The 21,408-nt window shown below is 34.1% G+C and overlaps 3 protein-coding genes across 3 annotated transcripts; all 3 read left to right on the top strand.

The window, feature by feature from the left end:
- The first annotated feature begins 382 nt into the window (after positions 1-382).
- LOC148194064 (uncharacterized) lies at positions 383-2,232 on the top strand. Its single transcript, XM_088097025.1, has 4 exons — positions 383-741; positions 1,012-1,223; positions 1,444-1,702; positions 1,788-2,232. Exons 1-4 carry the CDS (start codon positions 481-483, stop codon positions 2,076-2,078), a joined length of 1,023 nt encoding a protein of 340 aa, XP_087953151.1. The 5' UTR covers positions 383-480; the 3' UTR covers positions 2,079-2,232.
- Positions 2,233-5,648: 3,416 nt separating this feature from the next.
- LOC124840133 (binding protein) lies at positions 5,649-15,165 on the top strand. Its single transcript, XM_047316134.2, has 17 exons — positions 5,649-5,842; positions 5,906-6,192; positions 6,753-6,916; positions 7,109-8,288; positions 8,548-8,739; positions 9,111-9,770; positions 9,868-10,044; positions 10,256-10,323; positions 10,411-10,633; positions 10,715-10,814; positions 10,928-11,043; positions 11,123-11,180; positions 11,798-11,949; positions 12,033-12,225; positions 12,629-12,799; positions 12,879-12,969; positions 14,800-15,165. The coding sequence occupies exons 1-17, from the start codon at positions 5,704-5,706 to the stop codon at positions 14,801-14,803; spliced, it is 3,975 nt and encodes a 1,324-aa protein (XP_047172090.2). The 5' UTR covers positions 5,649-5,703; the 3' UTR covers positions 14,804-15,165.
- Positions 15,166-16,279: 1,114 nt separating this feature from the next.
- GLDH (L-galactono-1,4-lactone dehydrogenase) lies at positions 16,280-21,358 on the top strand. The gene is made up of 8 exons (XM_088096832.1): positions 16,280-16,312; positions 16,469-17,080; positions 17,742-17,992; positions 18,480-18,665; positions 19,191-19,605; positions 20,407-20,547; positions 20,717-20,882; positions 20,955-21,358. Exons 1-7 carry the CDS (start codon positions 16,295-16,297, stop codon positions 20,873-20,875), a joined length of 1,782 nt encoding a protein of 593 aa, XP_087952958.1. The 5' UTR covers positions 16,280-16,294; the 3' UTR covers positions 20,876-20,882; positions 20,955-21,358.
- The last annotated feature ends 50 nt before the right edge of the window (positions 21,359-21,408 follow it).

Below are 21,408 nucleotides of genomic sequence, written 5' to 3' on the forward strand. Positions count from 1 at the left end.
CTTTCAACTTTAAATTTCAAGAAAATTAAAAATTTCCTTCCTCCCCTTTTATCTGTGAGATCCATTTTAATTTTGTTTCTATTTATTTAATGTTTTTAAAGATTAAAATAACATTAATTAGTTTAGATTATTTTTGTAAGCTTTTTACTTATTTTTAATAAACTAAAAATTATGAATGTAATTCATAAAAAAGCCTAAAGTTTAATACATAAAGAATTTGAGAAATTATTTATTATCTAAACAAATCTGACCCTCTTATGCATTATTTCTTTATTTTTTAGTATTTTAATAAGCATGTGATCAATATCCAGCCACGTTATCTGATATAACCTAACAACATTGAAAACAGAATGAATGTTATCTGGTAGAAACATTGAAAACATGATTCCGAATCATATAACACTTTATTAATGTCACCATAAATAATCAATAAAAGCTCTCTCTTTAACTCTCCTTCTTTCTGGTTTGGTGCACTGAAAAATGCTGATAAAATTTGCAGCAGTGTTCTTCGTAACTCTTGTGGCCTTGGCATATCAGGCCATTCAGCCTCCGCCCCCAAGAACATGTGGTTCACCAAATGGGCCACCCATCACAGCTTCAAGGATTAAGCTCAGAGATGGAAGGCACTTAGCCTACAAGGAACATGGTGTGCCTCGAGAACTGGCCAAGAACAAGATTGTGTTCTTACATGGCTTTCGTTCCTCTCGACATGATGCTGTTATTGCAACAAACCTTCCCAATGTATGTGTGTGTGTATATATATATATATATATATATATATATATATATATATATATATATATATATATATATATATATATATATATATATATATATATATATATGTTCATTATCTGCTATCAGAGTTAGATTTGTACAATCTTGGTTTTGTTGGAAATCCAAAGGGTTGCATTTGAATAATGGGAGAAGGGTTAAAGTTTCCTTTTATTATGACATTTGTGTTGTGTTCATCTGGGTTGATTATAGTGTGTTATGATGAATGATTATTAGGGACTTCTTGAGGAACTTGGAGCGTGTGTTGTGTCTTTTGATAGACCAGGGTATGGAGAAAGTGACCCACATCCAAATCGAACGATTAAAAGCTTGGCACTTGATGTTGAAGAGCTTGCAGATAAGTTAGAATTGGGAGATAAGTTCTATGTGGTCGGATTTTCCATGGGAGGACAAGCTGTATGGGGTTGCCTCAAGTTCATTCCTCATAGGTATCTAAGTACATCCTCTTTTCTTTTATCTTCTTTTAAGATTCTCTTTTAAATTTCTACTGCCAACTATTTTTCAAAATTTTCTTACCAATAGATTCTTTCATTGGTCTGAAAAAGTTTTGACCAATCAGATGACATAATAAAAGGAAACTCTTGTTTGTTGTTTGAAAGTTTTGTGCACACATGAACGTGTTTGGTGTGGTTGTGAATGTAAGAACAGACTCGCTGGAGCAACACTGCTGACACCAGTGGTAAATTATTGGTGGCATAACCTTCCTTCCAACATCACCACAAAGTCCTTCTACGACCAACCCACACAAGATCAATGGGCTGTGCGAGTTGCTCACTACTTTCCATGGCTAACTTTCTGGTGGTTCACTCAGAAATGGTTTCCTTCATCAAGTGCTGTAAGTCCCACTCCTATTGTTCTCTCCCATCAAGATTTATCAATCCTTCCCAAAATCAACAGACAACATCTGGTACTTCTCCCATCCACCCTTCATCCTCTCTTTTTTCTTTCTCAATATTTAATCATATTGGTTGATGATGATGATGATGATGCAGTCACAGGTGCAGCAACAAGGTGAAGCTGAATCAATTTGTCGTGACGCCAAAGTTGGGTTTGGAAGATGGGATTTTGATCCTCTTGATATTGATAACCCTTTTCCAGATAACACAGGCCATGTTCATCTATGGCAAGGTGATGACGATAAGCTCATCCCTGTTCCCCTCCAACGCTACATTGCTCAAAACATCCCTTGGATTCACTACCATGAAATCCATGGTTCTGGACACCTCTTTCCTTACCTCCATGAACTCACTGCTACCATCATCAAAACACAATTGCTCCATTGAAAATTAACTCAATCTTTTTTCTTTTGGAAGTTATTAGAAAAAAAATCATTCGAAAATTACTATATATTCCTAAATGTTTTTTTGATGTTACTTTTGTTTTTCACATGTGAAAACTTCTGTTTTCTGGAATTTAGTTAAAATTACTGTTTGAATCGGTTGACAAAAGGTGTTCGGGATATAATTATTAACTATCCTTTTGCATTTACTAAATCAATCTATTACCTTTCAAGTTTTGCTACATCCAGAAAAACAAGAAAAAAGCACTAAAAACTAAGATCTTACACCCTACAAGTTCTTAGCTTTGCACCTTATGAAATTCTATAATAACAACTTGGTCATCCTGATCAAGCACACTCACATTACAAGAATTATAAAGAAGGAATGAAATCATCTGGAAAAGATTAAACACAACAATAGAAGAAATAATGAAAGATGATATGTATTAGTGATTAAACACAACGACGATCTAGCCAAGAAAGATCCAAAAGTATTTTTCTTAGCTCAAACAAACATCCCTTTCAATTGCAAAAGTGTTCAATGGCTCTTTAGTCTTCTCCATGGTTTGCTTCTTATTGATTCTATCTTTATCAAAATCTTTCCTTTATTGATTCTGTCTTTATCAAAATCTTTCCTATCAAAAGTTTAACTTGATTAAGGAAGTCTTTTAATTCCTTTAGTTGCACAAAGTAACTCATCTATAAGTATGGTATATGTTTTCGACATAGGATGTCAACAAATGGTTTCAACTTATGAGTTTTAGGTATATGAGTCTAAGTATACAAGAAATTCACATCATTCTTTAAGACAATGAGTTTATGAGTCTTTATCCTTATATGGTACTCCACTTTCTCATTTTTACTCCATATGAAACTTAAACTTACACTTACATTTTTTCAACTATCTCGGTGTTGAAGTTTCATCTGTTCAATATTCTTTCTTTTGAGATTATTGAATTCTTTTCGAAGCTGTAATAGCAAAATTATTTCATTAACCTGATTCTCTTATATCTTCTTGTTATTTATTGTTTATTGCATACTATGCAATCTTCTTAGAAAAATATCACTTTCATTCATGTTGTATACCAAATATTCTTATATACCCGATGACAATGTTCATCCATCCTTATAAAACCTTAACTTTTCTTTACTTATAATTTGCTTGATGAACATATTAACCTAAATATTCACCAATGTATAATCAAACATTAGGATCTTAACCAAATATTGATAATATCTTATTGATAACGTGATATATGTCAATTAAGTATTCATACATTTTATAAAAAAAACTTAATGTTTTTATTGGTAAAATATATTTTAAGTGTACTTCAAATTTTAATTTATAATAAATTAAAACTCTTATAATCTTTTTTTTGTAGTTAATTTATTTTTTCATTATATTTATTTTATTTTCCAATAGTTGTTGTATATATATTTTAAATTCTATATTTATTATCAATTTTGTATTATATTTTATGCAAAGACCTAAAGATGATATTTTAGGATTCATAGTGATTTTATAACAATGAGACTAAATTCTTTTAATATTAAAAAATTTTAGTATAAATAATTTTGTTATAAATTGATCTTTATTATTATTTAAAAACTCAACATGTTTATATAAATCACCCTTCTTGAATATCTAATTAGATCATTAGAGTGATCCTCTTGACAAACTCTATCCATCTAAGCGATTATTTTCTTAATTTGAGTGAATAGATTTTCTACTCTTTTCCTTATCAGGTTGTTCTTTTCTTTGCATGTGAGTTTTTCTTGTTTGGATGTAACTACAAAGTCTTCTATATGAGTCTTTGATGATCAATGATCATAATGTAAGTGCTTGTGTCTTTTATCTGTTTGAGGTTAATGTGCACTAATTCCAAGGTGGAATAAACATGTGTTTCTTTGGGGCTATTCATTGAAGTAGAGATACAAAATGTTGACACTCTATTAATCATTCGAACTCACATGGAAGAGAATGGATTAGGTAGTGAGAGTAGCAAGAATTTCTTGTCTGAAAACAATTTGGAGTTCTTAGGACAGGATAAAAGACTAACCTTTTGTGTGTAAAAGGGTGAAAACCTTTGACAATGACTATGCAAAACAGTGTTAACCACTACAAGTGCAGGATTTTGGAAAAGTTTGACATCAATACATTTTATCCTAATAATTAAGTCTAGCTAAATGAAAATGTAAGTGTAAATATATCTTTTTGAAGATGATGGACCCGTTGTTTCATAGACTTGATATAGTAAAGTTTTTCTCATTATAATTTTGGATAATAAAGATATTATAATATCATAGTAAGATTTGGAAATATATGTAATAATATATTTTAAATTTTAAATTGTAAATTATATTGAATATTAATTATGAAATGTCTTAATACAGTAATTTTTAACATGTGATGTTACATTTATGATATTTTTATTCATATTTAAAATAAAATAGATATTAAAATATTTAAAAAAATATGTAAATAGTAAATAAAAAATACTGTGTAAAAATACCTATTGTAATATGAAAAATTAAAAAAAAAATCATTTTCTGTGAACATTAATTTTTGAAAAATTTAGTTTATATTTGATTTAAATTGCGCAAAAGAAAAAGAAAATAATGATCATATTTATATATTACATGTAACATTAATATACACTACTAAAAATATAAAGATATATTTTTGTGACTTTAAAAATATAATTCTTCATTAAGACCGTAGAAACTAAATGATTTTCAATAATTAAAAAATTATAATATGAAAATAAATTAAAAATATCTAAATAAATTACAATTATTTTTAATAAAAAACATTAAAAGGAAATTATTGAATAAAAAAATACTATATAAAATTACTTACTCATATACAAGAAAATTTAATTACTTTAATTTAAAAAATATATTTTTAGTGTTTTATATTTTAATATGAAATTAAAATTTATAGTTTGATACTCTTGATTTTCAAACTTTAGAAATAAATTAATATAATATTTTTAATTCAATTACATTAAATTTTTTTAACTATCAAAGTCGTTTTACATTAAACGTGATAAACAATTTAAATTTATGTTTTATATGTTAAATAATTTTAATATAATAAAATTAAAAACACTATATCAATTTATTTTTTAAAATTTTAAAACTAAAATATATTAAAATAATTCTCATATAAAATTAAGAGACTAAAAATTATTTAATCCAGAAACAAGTTAGAACTCCATTGAAATTTAAATCAAACAAACATGTCTATAATGGCAAAAAGAAGAAGGAAATAATATTTATAAAAATTAAAAATATATTTACATCAAAGTATATATATATATATAAATGAGTGTGAAAAATAATAATAAATTTTCCTGCAAATTAAAGTCTCTAGTCATTAAAAGTATTTTCTAACATATCCTTTAGTTAAAATCACATCCAAAATACTTGTATAAAAACATATTTACAAATCAACTTCAAATATATATTAATTTGTTTTTTCAGTTTTTTAAAATTAAATTAAACACAGTTCTATTGTAACGTTAGAAGTCTCTTTGCCGCCTTTATCCACTTTCAGTTTAATTTCAAAATAGCGAGAGCAGAGATCAGAGAAAAACCCCTTTCTTCTCCATTCTCCCTCTCTTTCCATGGCTCCTCCCTTCGTCTTCCCTCGCACGCTGGAAGACCTGGAACAAGAAGGGCTCGAAGACGATAACAGTCTCCGCGTTCAGAACCCTGTCGATGTCGCTTCCTTCGTCTCCTCCAAACTCGAAGAGTTCGTCAAAGGTAAACCAATCTCACTCTTCCAACTCTTCTCCATCATTCTCAAATTTCAGCGTTTTCTTTCAGGTGTGTCGTTTGATCTCTCGGACAGGGAGATTCTGTGCATCGAGGAGCAGGACGTCTTCGACCGCGTCTACTCCTTGGTTCGCGCCTTCCCCATTCTTTCTCCTTCCTCCAAGCTCAGCCTCCTCGAAACTCTCCGCTCCAACCTCGCCGTCCTCCTCCCCAACGTCGATTCCCTCTCCAGAGCTTCCAACGACCACGTCCCCATCGCCTCGCACCGCAATGCTTTCAAAATATACTCCTTCTTCCTCCTCTCCATTCTTCTCGCTCTACACTCCAACACCTCCAAGGTTCGTTCCCTCTAATGTTTCAGATGCTCGATTTCGTTTCGTAGCAAGACGGACTAATGAATTATTGTTCCTTATTGGAAATTCCTCAATCGCGGAAATGACTCTTAGATTTAGAGTAAATTACGTCCGTCTCTCCTTCAGATGTAGGGTTTTCAAACAATTAAGGGGCTAATTGATGTAATGTTTGAGAAGTCTTGAGGTGTTGTCTTTAAACAGCCAAGGGAGTTAGGGTAAGAATGGAAAACAGATGGAAATTGCATGCGAACTGAGAAAAACAGGGATGTCACTATAATTTACTCTTGAATATATATTTCATGGCTCAAAGTATGTATCCTTTAGGGACAACCTTGTATGTGTGTGTGTATGAAGGATTAGGGTGTGTTTTCGTAAATACTTGTAGAAGAGAAAAATAAGACTAAAATGAAATAAATTTTTTATAAACTAAAATTGGTCAATTTACAAGTTTAAAAATAAAGGTGAGAGACTATATGATAGTTTTTCCAAGCATACCCTTGTTTGATTTTTTCCCAATTGTGCTGCATTGTTGTATCTGGTTTCAGGTTGTCGCTCCATGTGCTAGGAAGAAACAAGCTGTGAATTCATGGAATTGGGAGGCACAGAGAGCTCGGATACTCAACCTCATTGCCAATTCGTTGGAGATAAACCTTGAATTGATTTTCAGTTCGCCGGACCTGGATGAAAACTACTTGTCTTTTATTACAAAGTGAGTAGTTTGTGTGTTTTTTCTCATTTTGTGAACCGTTGGGAATGCACAACCACTTGCTCTCTGGCAACGGGATTATCAAAGCCATCAAAATAATTTTTTAAAAGCAAGTGGGTGTATTAATATAAGCTGATCTTATTCTTAGAAGCAGTATTTTAACAAGCTTTCTGAACTGACGCTCTCTTGTTGTAGAAATGCTTTCTCTATGTTTGAGGATGCGTTGCTCTTAAAAGATTCCGATGTGAAAGAGGCCCTGTGCCGTATAATTGGAGCCTGCTCTACTAGGTATCATTACACCGCTCAGTCGTGTGCATCCATCGTGCACCTGGTTCACAAGTATGATTTTGTGGTCACGCACTTGGCTGATGCAGTTGCTGGTGCTGAGAAGAAGTATGGAGATGGAAGTCTCGCTGTGTCCCTTGTTAGGGAGATTGGAAGGACTAATCCCAAAGATTACCTGAAAGACACCGCTGGGGCTGAAAATGTGGGTCGTTTCCTGGTCGAGCTTGCTGACCGCTTGCCAAAGTTGATTTCGACTAACATTGGCATTCTTGTCCCTCACTTTGGTGGAGAGTCTTATAAGATACGGAATGCACTCGTTGCGGTGCTGGGGAAGCTAATAGCCAAGGCATTTAAAGATGTTGATGTTGGCGAAGCAAGTTCAAAGTCCATTCGTTTGCGTACCAAGCAAGCTATGTTGGACATCTTGCTTGAGCGTTGTAGAGATGTTTCTGCCTATACCAGAAGTCGAGTTCTTCAGGTGTGGGCTGAGTTATGTGAGGAGCACTCTATTTCAATTGGCCTGTGGAATGAGGTTGCAGAAGTTGCTGCTGGAAGGTTGGAGGACAAGAGTGCAATGGTCAGAAAATCTGCTCTGAACCTGTTGATCATGATGTTGCAGCACAACCCTTTTGGTCCTCAGCTTCGAGTAGCCTCCTTTGAAGCAACCTTAGATCAGTACAAAATGAAGTTGAAAGAGCTTGAGCCTTCAGAAGGAGCAGAACCCTCCTCTGATGCTGATATTTTTAATGGTGATGGAGAAGTGGTTGAGTCAAATTGTGAAACTGTTGTGAAGGGGCAGCAACAAGACAGTTTAACTGATAGTTGCTTGTCCCAGTCGGAAGATGCAATCGCTTTGCAGAACAGTAGTGTGCCGGATGTTGGGAACTTGGAACAGACTAGGGCATTGATTGCATCTCTTGAGGCTGGATTGCGGTTCTCTAAATGCATAGGAGCCACAATGCCAACCCTTGTCCAATTGATGGCTTCATCTTCTGCCACTGACGTTGAGAACACAATTCTCTTATTGATGAGATGTAAGCAGTTTCAGATTGACAGCTCCGAGGAATGTCTCCGAAAGACGTTACCACTTGTAAGTCCTTGCTTCTTTTATTGTGCAATGTTGTGTCGCAATCACAGTCTCGTTGTGGTTGTTGAAATAAGGGGGAAAATCATAGGCAAATGCGATTGCAACTGCGGTTGCAGATCACAATCTCAAATATTGTGAAATAAGGATAGTTTTATTACTTTATTTCTTCAATGTGTTATGAGCCATGTACTTTTTTTATTGTATGAAATCCTTGATTTTTACAAAATTAATTCTTTATTTCTGTCATCTGCTCTATTTGTAGATATTTTCTCAGGATAAAGCCATCTGTGAAGCAGTGGAGAGCGCTTTCCATACAATATACATCAGGAAAAGTCCAACCGAGACTGCCAATAACCTTTTGAGTCTTGCCACTGATTCCAATATAGGAGATCTAGCAGCCCTTGAGTGCATCGTTGGCGCCCTTGTATCTAAGGGTGATATATCTTCCAGCACGGTATGTTTTCATGTACCTTCTTGAGTAGTATGTTTGCCACATAAACTATTTGAATGCCTCCAGATTAGACTCCAGAACTATGTATTATTCCCCAAATATGGAATGAAGGCTTTCTTTTTCAGTTCATATATGTGTTCACGAATTTAAACATAATCTGGGACGATAATGAGTTTGACTTCATTTCAATGTTTGCATATTATTTGAAGATAACCACTGCTCTTAAATAAGTATAAATAAGTTTTGAAGTCGCAAGTAGGAGTGTATTGTAGTTTCTTTCTATTTCTCCCACCGGCAGGAATTATTGTTGCCTGTATACCAAATTTGGTTCTCACTATTGATTTGATTTCTTCATCTCGTCATTGCTACTATAGATATCGGCATTATGGGATTTCTTTTGCTTCAATATCGGTGGAACCACGGCCGAGCAGAGCCGTAGTGCTTTATCAGTCCTCTGCATGGTTGCACTGACGTCACCTGGTGTGCTTGGCTCACACTTACAGGACATAATAGATATTGGGTTCGGTCGTTGGTCCAAAGTTGATCCTTTGCTAGCAAGGACAGCTTGTCTTGCTATCCAAAGACTGTCTGAAGAGGACAAGAAAAAACTGTTGGCTAGTAGTAGTGTTCGAATATTTGGTATACTAGAAAGTTTAATAACTGGTTTTTGGCTTCCGGCAAATATTTGGTTTGCTGCTGCTGACAAAGCCATAGCTGCCATCTATGCCATTCACCCTACCCCAGAAACCATAGCTGTTGATATGTTAAAAAAATCTCTCAGTTCTGTCTGTAATGATGGTGGTGTTAATGAGCAGAGTGATGTTGACACAGTTAGTGGCAGTGTGCCTCTCACAGTTGAAGTAGCAAAACTTAGCAGATGTTTATTTATAGTAAGTCATATTGCCATGAATCAACTGGTATATATAGAGTCCTGTGCCCGTAAAATTCAGAAGCAGAAACTTGCTAAAGAGAAAAAGGACAGTGAGAATCAGAACCTAGACTGTAATAACACAGTGTCAGCTGCTACACAGAAGGTGCAATCAATGTTTCTATCATACTTTCATGCCGTCCTTGATTGCTTCAACTATCAGTCATCAACTCATTTAAGTCTGGCTTGTTAATCTATTGCAGGATAATGATATAAATACAGAGTTAGGATTTACTGCCTCTGAGGATGCAGCACTTGATGCTTTGTTTGAAAAAGCAGAGAAAGAAATAATATCTAGTGGTTCAAATGAAAAGAATTTGATTGGTGTCTGTGCAACATTTTTGTCAAAGCTTTGTAGAAATTTTGGACTAATGCAGAAGGTGATTGCCTTAAGCTGTCTTTACATTTTCTAGTCATTATTTGGTAGCTTTTTTATATTCCACCAAATTAATGTCTATATATGGAAGCCAGCAATTATGGTGGAAATGTGAAAATAGAATATAATTTAAAAATTATTTAATCCCGAGCCTTGAATAAAATTTTAAACATCATAAAGCAGATGCGTTGCTGACGAAACTTCCATTTATTCAGTATCCAGAATTACAGGCATCTGCAATGCTTGCTTTGTGTCGATTGATGATTATTGATGCAGATTTTTGGTGAGTCCCTTGTTAAATATTTACCTATTATCTCTCATACTTATTCCTGATTGTTTATGGAGTGAAAATAAAGTGAATTGTTTTCAGTGATGCAAATCTCCAACTCCTTTTTACGGTTGTGGAAAGCGCACATTCTGAAACTGTCCGTTCTAATTGCACAATTGCATTGGGAGATTTAGCAGTACGGTTTCCCAATCTTTTAGAACCATGGACAGAAAACATGTATTCCCGCCTAAAAGATCCCTGTATATCTGTTAGGAAGAATGCTGTATTGGTGCTTTCACATCTCATACTAAATGACATGATGAAGGTAAAAGTCACTCAAATTATTTCTTTTTTCAGTTTGTGCAGTGATTTAGATTAGACACTGATGCAATCATTTCTGGATCAGGTGAAAGGGTACATCAATGAAATGGCTGTAAGATTAGAAGATGAAGATGAGAGAATTTCAAACCTAGCTAAGCTATTTTTTATTGAACTTTCCAAGAAAGGTTTTGACTTGTATTATGATTTTGTCTTGTGTAGAAAAATATCTACTATTATTTTCGATATTTGAATGTTTAAGGGTAGAAAGTTGTTTGATATTGTTTTCTGATTCTTCCAGGAAACAATCCAATATATAACTTACTTCCGGATATACTAAGCAAATTATCTCAGCAAAATCTGAGCAAAGATTCTTTTTGTAACATCATGCAATTTTTAATTACTTCCATAAAAAAGGTATGTGTTGTCATATGCTGAAATTGCTCTATATTTATTCTGATTGCTATGCTGACTTTGTTTTCATTAACTACTCCAGGATAGACAAATGGAAGCTCTTGTTGAAAAGCTATGCCATCGGTTTAGTGGTGTTACAGGTATATCTTCTTATTCGTTGAAATTTTTTAAATACTGAACACAACCAGTTCAGCAGTCTAATAGTTTCGCAAGTTTATGCCAAAAATTGTCTAAATGAGTTCTTTATAGTGTATCCCTGACCCTGAGGGTATATTTTAATAAATAGTTATTACTTTTTTGCATCCAGAACCACTTCCTTTGGTCAGCTTGAAATTCTGATTACTCTGGTAGTTTGTCTGTTCTTTTAAACGATTACCGCTTGTTTGCTTTTACGTAGTGCGTTAATGATAAAAGCCAAGTGGAAACGAACTAAGCAGCAATTCTATCTTCTCTGCAAGGGGGATGCAATTTGACGTGATGGGATATCAAACACCCACTAAGATTGTGATTATCTTATAAATATTAATACGATTCAGACTATTCTGATAAAATGTTTTCCAATTTTATTTAGGATGCGCTAAACATTTCCTGATTTCACGTTTGATTAGCCAATGAGTTAGAACATGAGTTTTTTAAACTGCTCGCCCTTTCAATTTTATTCTTAATTGTGAAGGGTTTTGAATAAATTACAAAACCAAGAGAAGTTAGTTATCTGTAGTTTATTGCCGATTGTGATCGTGACTTTATTTCTCTGCAGATGTCCGACAATGGGAATATATATCATATTGTCTCTCTCAGTTATCGTTTACGGAAAAAGGGATGAAAAAACTCATAGATTTATTTAAGTCATATGAGCATGTCTTGTCAGAGGATTCTGTTATGGATCACTTCAGGAACATACTGAACAAGGTAAATATATTTTTGCTCGTGCTGTCATGCATACTTTATGTAAGAGTGGCTAAGGCTTTTTGATATAATTTAATTGAGATCAGGGCAAGAAGTTTGCGAAGGTTGAACTTAAAGCTTGCATTGAAGAGTTTGAGGATAAACTCAATAAGTTTCACAGGGATAGAAAGGAACAGGAAGTTACTGCTCGAAATGCCCAAATTCATCAAAGGAAGATTGACAGTATGGAGGGTTTTACTGTGAATTCTGAGGATTACTTGGAGTCTAATTCTGCTTCAGGTTAACTTTTAAATTAAAAAATGTCCTAGTGCTGTACTTTCTGTTGTTTTCCTTATGACGTCATATATTTATTGATGTACATTATGTGATAGTAATGAACTCTTCAAAGCCCATGAAGGCTCATTGTCAAATCTTGTCCTATTCCTACGCTGACATGATCAATCTTTACAGAATGAGGGTATGGAATGATGTATTAATAATATATTGCAAATGTCAATCCACTGACAAGTCGGCTAAAAGGATGAACATTTAAGCATTACTACGCCTGATGATTTTACTAGATAAACAATTGTCTGCTCTGGAAAAATTCTGTTGTTTAAAAATTAACGTAGCTTCTTGGTTTGCATGAACTTCTCGTGAATATTATGCGTATGATTTTTTTAATCGTGATTTTTTGTGCCAGATGAAACGGAAGGTGAAGTAATTGATGGTCGGGCGGAAGAGGCGACGTTGCCATCAAATGGGAAATCAGAATCTAAACATGTGCCAGAAGATCATTCTGGTGCTTCGAGTGAGTTGACAGAGTCGGATCAAGGGGATATTGAAATCCAATCTTCCCAGGTTAAGACGAGAGGTTAGTTTAAAAACAGCTTTTGCTAATCAGCTTGATTCTATTGTTATTGTTACAATTAACAAGAGGTGGCTGATTATAGGGGTTTGTCGGTCCAAAACTAGTAAAAGCAGTGTTAAAGATGAAAAAGGTGATGATATCTCTGTCACCAGAAGGAATACTCGGTCAAGGAGGTATATCTTATGCTTCTCTAGCTTGTATGACTTGAATTAAGTAAGAAAACAAAGAATTATTTTGTTGATATCAATCACATCAATTATATTTTTATCATCTCTGTTTGAAATAACCAAATCCTTTAAAAAAGGAAATAAAGATTTGCTGAAATGAATAGAAAAATTCTATGGATATTTTTTTCCTAATTACAATGGAATATTGGAAATATTTTTATCGTAATAATATGCTATTTACAACAATATATTTTTGTGATAAGATAAGTGCTAGCATTTCTGATCTTGCATGTTGTTCATGTCCTGTAAATGGATTGAATTGGTTATTGACTCGGGACAGAGCATGAAGTGAAAATTTTGAAAACTCTACAGTTTAATGTTATGCTCATTTTTTGCTAATTTAGTTTTTAAAACCAAAAAAATGTTTGTGTGAATCCTGTTGATTATTTTTATTTAGCATAGTTATGCAAATAGATGCAGTGTTGATAGGATGTGGTGCGAATGTCACCTGTATGTTAATCGGTTGTCTTTGACCTCTATTTATTGATCTACCTATTTATAGTAAAACTCCATAAAAGACCAGTGGAAATGTTTTTGCACGGCATCTAATTTGGTCGTTTCGCATTGTATTGTATAATTATTTACTTTAGTTGGTATGGTAAAACACATAACACTAATTGTGTTAAAATTGAATTCTAATATGAAATCTGAAACACAAATGTGACATCGACATCTAGCCTGTTTCTTCATTACTATTTCAGGCCACTTAGTCCTTTTGTCTAGTATGTTGCCTTGTTGTTCCTTACTAACTTCAAGTTATTCGTTACCCATGTCTCTCCTTTTCCTCTAATCATAAAGAACTGGCAGTTACATATTTCATTCAAATCCATCCCGATTTTAGTTTTTCAATCGAGAGTTGCAGTTACTAACATCCATGATTTCTCAAGACAATGGACATCGATTTTTTTGCTTCCCTTATATACATATTAACAAAACATTCTGGAGGCACCGACATGTGATTGGATTGAGTAGCTCAGGTTCGGTTTCCTTAAGTAAGATTTCAGTAAATATGTGAATGATAAACGTCGTTGAGAGAGGACTCTTGTAAAGATGTTATAAATTGCACCAATGTCAATATTAGTGACAAAAACACTTCCGAGGCAAGCAACAAACCAGAAAAGTCGTTTTTCCTGAAAAGCCTTGGTAAAGATTGCATATTAGTGTTTTATCACGATTTGCATAAGTGAGTCAAAGATGGTAATCTATTTGTTGACATTGATACCCATCAAATTTGAAGACCATTTTATAAGTTTTTCAAACTCGTCACCGCTGGCATAATTTTAGTGACTTTACTTCTTTATCTTCGTCATCTAATATAACCTTATTTCACGAGTTCAGCACATCCATAGATTTATCTTAGTTCACGAGATATAGTGAATTAATATAGCTTACCTGCACATTCTTGTTGGTCAACCATGTAGTTGAATGTATTTATGAAATTTTCCAGTTGTCTCATCTATATGATTTGGTGGAATAACCTTTTTATCAACTTAAGTGAACTCAGTGTACATGAGGCTCCTTTCATCTGCCACGAAAATGAGCTGAAGTTGCTCCGGTAATCTTAATAATTCTGGAGCTGGTGGTTTGAGTGGGCTCCTAACTTTGTCAATATTAGTAGAATAATGTACGTGTGAATAGCTTAATACACAAATAGTGCAAGTTTACTAAATTTTGAATATAACTCTAACTAAATGGCACAGTGAATCAGTTGTTTTATGGTATCGAGAGCAGAACGCTCAAATCTTGTTTATCCATTAACTTTGTCCCTGGCTGCAGGTAGAGATACTGAGGCACCTTTGGATGAGAAGATATACTTTTCAGTATTACGTGGGATTTGTAGTTATTGACAAATTGCTAACTTGATGTCAATGGAATCTGAAAGACCTACTCTGCAGCTGCCAATATATGACTGCATTTTCAAGGTTTGGATACATCATGCTTAACAGATTCTAGTAGATGCAACTATTGTTGCTATTGGCGTATTTGTAGAATACCCAATAGAATGGCGTATTGTGTAATACTGTATTACGATATCGATTTAAAGTGTGGATTCTCAAGGGATTTTCTTCCTAAAATATATCATTTTAGGGAAGTGTAGTTTGTAAAACTGCAGATTTGTAACATATCAATTTATCCTAAGTCATGATTGGGTTATATGCATTCCTGACCAGTTATATTATGATTAACAAAAAAAGTTCAAATTAGTAGCTACTTATTAGCTCCTTGATAAAAAAAATTATTCATTTTAATTAGAAATGAGTCAATGAATTTTTTACTCAATTTTTTTCCCTTTTAAACATGAATTATAGAAGCTCAATATTTTAATTTACTAATTTTATTATTATATTAACAATCATTACAAGGAACATGTTGACACTTAAAAGAACCTTTTTTTTTTTTTCGCCAAATCAAAATCTGTCTTTTCCCATTTATATATAGAATACTGCTTTACAGTACAAGCAAAATTATTTATCTGTTTAATTTGAGAACATAATTTTATATTTTATATTTGATTTAATATTCTTTCATATTTTAGAAAATAAATTTGTAAAATTGAATTTGTTTTTTAAAATAAATTGAAAGTAAATACAATTCTTATTTACAAGATTTTAAAAGTTGAAGCATAATAATGCTTACAAGTGTTTATGAATGAATGCCTTCCTAATATTAAACTAATTGTATGTATAATATTAAATTGGTATTTTATTCATAAAAGCTCACATTTTTTTCTAGGAGAAAAGTACTAACCCACTTGTAAATTGGTGAGTGTATAAGCATTTAATATAAAATGTTTAAAGAGCGTTGTATTTAATTAAATCTCCCATCAATAAAATCTTCTCCTTCTGACTAGAAGTGGTCACGAACCATCACATTATATAAATATAAAGTCCCACCAATAAAAAAATGTAACACCATACATAGGATATAATTGTTAAACTTAATTTAAGTGCTCAAGTAGTTACGTTACATAAAATTATGCCGTTTTCCTTTGCATATCCGGACAAATTTTGAACTTGATTAGCATATTAGACTATTCAAAAAAAAAATTCTTTAAAAGGTCCATTTGTAATAAATTTGGGACCTTTAAAAAGTGAAAGGTGTCAAATATTTTGAGACATTGGTGACATGATAAATGCATTGGAATTAAAAGAAACTAATTGGGTAAAAGAAAACAATCACAAGGAAGATAGTCACCAAAAGCACCAACATAAAAAAAAAAAAAAAAACAAAATCTAGGGTTTATATACCATGTTCTATAGAACTCAAGTGAATGAATTATGCAAATAAGGTATTTTTATAATACAATGTGTATTATAAAATTGCTTAGTCTAAACAAAAAGAGAAATTTCATTTTAGCCGTATTTTTTGTTTTCCAGAATTTTAGTAGAATTTTAAAATGGATAATTAACTCAAATTCCATCACTTCTCTGTTTGCTCATCATAGTTGAGCGCAGACATGCTGAGAACACTAGTTCTGAAGCGCACCGTCGCTCTCACTCGCCAACATTCGCACTCCGTGCTCCTCCGCCGATTTTCGGCGGCGCCGGAACCCGCCGCCTCCGCCGATGCAGAAACCCGCAAGTACGCGGGCTACGCGGCGCTGCTCCTCTTCTGCGGTGCCGCCACCTATTACAGCTTCCCCCTGCCGGTCGATGCCAAGCACAAGAAGGCGCAGATCTTTCGGTACGCGCCGTTGCCGGAGGACCTGCACACGGTGTCGAACTGGAGCGGGACGCACGAGGTGCACACTCGCAACTTCTTCCAGCCGGAGAACGTGGAGCAGCTGGAGCGCGTGGTGAGGGAGGCGAACGAGAAGAGAGCCCGAATCCGTCCGGTCGGGTCGGGGCTGTCGCCGAACGGGATTGGGCTTTCGAGGGTCGGAATGGTGAACTTGGCGCTGATGGATGGGATATTGGAAGTGGACAAGCAGAGTAAGACTGTGAGGGTGCAGGCCGGGATCAGAGTGCAGCAGCTTGTGGATGGACTCAAGGACCACGGTCTTACCTTGCAGAATTTTGCTTCCATTAGGGAGCAACAAATTGGTGGCATCATTCAGGTTCTTCTTTTATTATGTTTAGCCACACTTCGGAGATCGGCTCTGACCAGTGATTTGACCAAATTAGGAATATAAACTCAAATTGACTTATGCTTGAATTCAAATTGTAAGACAGTATCATAGATAGGTTGTTGTTGGGCCTATCAAAGCAATTGCTATCATTAGCTTAAGGATGAAGTTCTGACATCAGCGTAATATGATTAAATTAAATACATGAGTTAGATCATTTTTATCTTACAATTAGTTTTAGAAAGTTGAGTTAGGACGAAAGTCAAATTGTGAGATGGTATCAGAACTTTATCCTATAAATTTCATACTCAGATATATAAAATGTTGGCAGTGAGGTGTATTAGAAACATCGATGCAGTAGTTTTATGGTCTAATTAACATACATAAATAGGAATAATCTTCACTTTATATGCCAATTTTGTTGAAGTGATTTAGATGCAAAACCATATTCCAAGATAACCAATATCAGATTTTTCTAAGAAAAATTATATGTGATTCTTAGGTATTTATCGTGCCATGTATTATGCAAGAAGTGATTAAAATGGGTATCAGAGTTTTCTGCCTGGTCGAATTTTTCTGTTTGGGGTCGTTTAATACTTGACCACCTTGTCATCTTTCATATAAAGTAAAAGGCTTTGCATTCATGTTCTAGGTTGGTGCACATGGCACCGGTGCAAAGTTGCCTCCTATTGATGAACAAGTGATTGCCATGAAATTGGTCACCCCTGCCAAAGGGACTATAGAAATATCGAAAGATAAAGATCCGGAGCTGTTTTATCTTGCTCGATGTGGTCTTGGAGGACTTGGAGTTGTGGCTGAAGTCACCCTTCAATGTGTTGATCGACAGGAGCTTGTGGAGCACACATTTGTCTCATCCATGAAGGAGATAAAGAGAAATCACAAGTAATTATTTTTGGTGTTTATTTTTTTGTTTTCATTTGGTGCATCAATCAAATAACAGATATGTTGAATTTTATCATTACCACGTTTGTTACACTATCTTTCTGTAACATGGAACTAAGATCTAAAAGTTACTTTACTCCCCAACAACTATAATAAAAATGACAATGAGAGAAAATCCCTCCTTGGTTTGTCCTCCATATATTACAGTGTCATCATATTAATTCTTTAAAGATTTTTGTCACTAAATTTGTCCCAGAAAAATTTAGAATGCTACACATAGTGGTGATATAAAAGGACAGATTTATAACTATTTGCAATCTTTGAAGGACTAATTTAGTTGCAAAAAAATCTCAGAATTATTGATGTGATGAAAGCTAATTTTGGATGACCAATGTAATGTTTATATTAATAAGAATAAAAGAGTGACTCGGTATTAAGGATCTGCCTCCAAAGATTTTGATTGTTAGCCCTTTTCTATCTTATGCAGGAAATTGTTGTCTGACAATAAGCATGTGAAGTACCTTTATATCCCTTACACCGACACTGTTGTGGTTGTGCGGTGCAATCCTGTTTCAAAGTGGAAAGGTCCTCCCAAGTTTAAACCACAGTATACTAAAGATGAAGCCATACAGCATGTGCGTGACCTTTACAGGGAGTCCCTCCAGAAATATGGGTACAATTACACCTTCGCTGTTGATTGTAAGATTAATCAATTTATTTTGGTTTGTTAGATGTACTGGAGTAGCCATTGCAAGAAAGTGTTGCTGAGTCTTTTTCACCTAATAAAAGCCACTAGATGCTGTTACGTGACATTTCTTCTTTTTGTGTCTTGAATATGATTTAAATTTACATTCAGAGGTAGAAATAGAATATTGAAGGAATTACTAAAGATTTAGAACTGTTTCCATTTTGTAGGCCTGTGAATTTCCTACTAATTCGTGTAGTTTAGTAAGGCACGGACTGATAAATGTTAATGTATTTTGCATATTGATCTGAGGTGTTGAAAAAGTGCTGTGATCTCGTTGATATTCCTGTGATTTTGCTACCGTTTTAATCACTTTTTATATTAGTAGCTTGCTGCCAAACACTTCCGTTTTCATTTTATATTTCCCTTGTGAAATGTGCCATTCTTTAATTGGTGCCATACTATGAACTTTTCTATTTCAAGATGTGCATAAGTTTTTGTTATTTTATACAGAGCAGGAGGATCTAGGGGTGAATCAGCAGAAGAACAAAAAATAGATGAACTTTCTTTCACAGAATTAAGAGATAAACTAATTGCCCTGGATCCTCTCAATAAAAAGCACATCATCAGCATTAATCAAGCTGAGGCCGAGTTCTGGCGGAAGTCAGAAGGTTACAGGGTTGGATGGAGTGATGAAATATTGGGCTTTGATTGTGGAGGCCAACAGTGGGTATCGGAGACATGTTTCCCAGCTGGAAAACTAGCTAATCCAAGCATGAAAGACCTTGAATACATTGAAGAGCTGAAGCAACTTATAGAGAATGAAGAGATACCTGCACCTGCTCCAATTGAGCAACGTTGGACAGCGAGCAGTAGGAGTCCCTTGAGTCCTGCTTCAAGCCCATCTGAGGATGATATATTTTCTTGGGTAATAAAACTCTTTCCTGGATAATTGTTTCTTACAGATAGTTCCAAATTCTTTATTAAGCAAGGATGGGTGAACTTGTTTACTTGGTCATATGAAGTAAGCGTAGCTCCATGTTTATCACGATGATTCTACTTCCTTTTCTGTTCATATCTTGTATAATGAAACTTTTGGCGGTGTATTTGGGATTTTAATAATTTTAGCAACTTTTAGAGAAAAGATGAAATGAGGTTTTTTAATTGAAAAACTTCAGCAGCTTCTCTAGATATGCATTTTTTGTCTGGAGAAAGAGAATTTATTTTCTGAAAATATAATTTACTTGAGTTTAATTTTAGTCAACTGCCCACAGTAATGTCATTCATAATCTTTAATTTTAAGGTTTTGAATTTGTTAGATGCAAACTTCACCTTATTGAGTTAGTTTTATGAGATTGAGTTAGATTAAAATTTCACTTTCTTAAAATGATAACAAAGTCATTGAGATCCTATCCTAGTCAATCTTGTTGGGTCTTGTGTTATGTGTAATCAGGTTTTCTCTTGCTCTACACTCGAGATGCCTAGTTCTTGGCATAAGAGAGTGTGTTGAATATCCCACAATAACAAGAGATATAGTCAAATTATAATATATAGGATGATACAAACTTCACGTCACTAAATTTGTTTGGTGAAGTTGAGTTATGTTTAAATTTCACTTTCTTAATTAATTGTAATCTAACATAACTCATTGGCTCCTTCCATGAATTTCAATGTTGTTATGCAGTTCGAAAGATTGTATCGACTATTAATAGTTTTTATGTTGTTTCAGGTGGGTATAATCATGTACCTCCCTACCATGGATGCTCGGCAGAGGAAGGATATAACAGAAGAATTCTTTCATTACAGGCATCTGACTCAGGCGACATTATGGGATCGTTACTCTGCATTTGAACACTGGGCTAAGATTGAGGTAATCATCTAATTATCATAAATAATGAAAAATGGTCGAACATGGTATTTGGACATGATTACCCTAAATAATCTGTGATATTTGTTCTCAATCATTATCATTGAACCTAGGCTGAATGAAAGGGTTTAAACACTGAAGTTTACTTAATTTTTGTGCATATTATATCTAGGTTCCAAAGGATAAGGAGGAACTTGCAGCTCTCCAAGCAAGGCTAAGAAAGAGGTTTCCTGTGGATTCATACAATAAAGCAAGAAAGGACCTGGACCCCAATAGGATCCTTTCAAATAACATGTTGGAAAAGCTCTTCGCGCAATCACACACCATATAAATTCTGGGTTCGTTATTTGTCTAAATTGTCCATATTTTTCACGTCGATTACACATTCAACCTTGAGTTCTTGTCTGCAGTCACATACATGTTGGAACTTCGAGATGCAAAATATCAGGTGCACAATCTGGACTATTATGCATATTCAATTTTTCAGTTTATTGCCTGCCTGCCAGATGCATTGGACTCGGAAGCTTAAAGAATTGTGATGTATGTACATATAGAGGTGCTGAAAGAGGAAGCATAGAGAAAGGGTGGTGGGGGGAAATGGAGGAGAAAATATTTTGATATAGTTGTATGAATTGCTGCCTGATAAGCGTCAATCATGACCATCATACTTCATTTTTTTGCGTTCAATTGTTATTCCACAACTTGTTTGAGATTTCTAAAAACATTTTTCTTGTCATGATAAACATCGGATGCAAGACCTTTCGAAAGAAATAATGGGGATTACTCCAATTGGTATCTATATTTTTTTCCTCAAGATATTAGTACCTTGGGTATCAAACATATACTGTTTATTAACTTAGTGCT

Source organism: Vigna umbellata, chromosome 8, assembly GCF_029865625.1.
Source record: "Vigna umbellata cultivar VRB3 chromosome 8, Vumbellata_1.0, whole genome shotgun sequence".
NCBI classification, from domain to species: Eukaryota; Viridiplantae; Streptophyta; class Magnoliopsida; order Fabales; family Fabaceae; genus Vigna; species Vigna umbellata.

Bases quoted from the DNA above. Each gene is read 5' to 3' on its own strand.
- LOC124840133 (XM_047316134.2), top strand. From the start codon at position 5,704: ATGGCTCCTCCCTTCGTCTTCCCTCGCACGCTGGAAGACCTGGAACAA. The intron at 8,289-8,547 runs GTAAGTCCTTGC...CTCTATTTGTAG, and splicing joins TCCGAAAGACGTTACCACTT to ATATTTTCTCAGGATAAAGC. The intron at 9,771-9,867 runs GTGCAATCAATG...AATCTATTGCAG, and splicing joins TGTCAGCTGCTACACAGAAG to GATAATGATATAAATACAGA.
- GLDH (XM_088096832.1), top strand. The intron at 17,993-18,479 runs GTAATTATTTTT...TATCTTATGCAG, and splicing joins GAGATAAAGAGAAATCACAA to GAAATTGTTGTCTGACAATA. The intron at 18,666-19,190 runs GTACAATTACAC...TATTTTATACAG, and splicing joins GAGTCCCTCCAGAAATATGG to AGCAGGAGGATCTAGGGGTG.
- LOC148194064 (XM_088097025.1), top strand. From the start codon at position 481: ATGCTGATAAAATTTGCAGCAGTGTTCTTCGTAACTCTTGTGGCCTTG. The intron at 1,224-1,443 runs GTATCTAAGTAC...ATGTAAGAACAG, and splicing joins CTCAAGTTCATTCCTCATAG to ACTCGCTGGAGCAACACTGC. The intron at 1,703-1,787 runs GTACTTCTCCCA...ATGATGATGCAG, and splicing joins AAATCAACAGACAACATCTG to TCACAGGTGCAGCAACAAGG.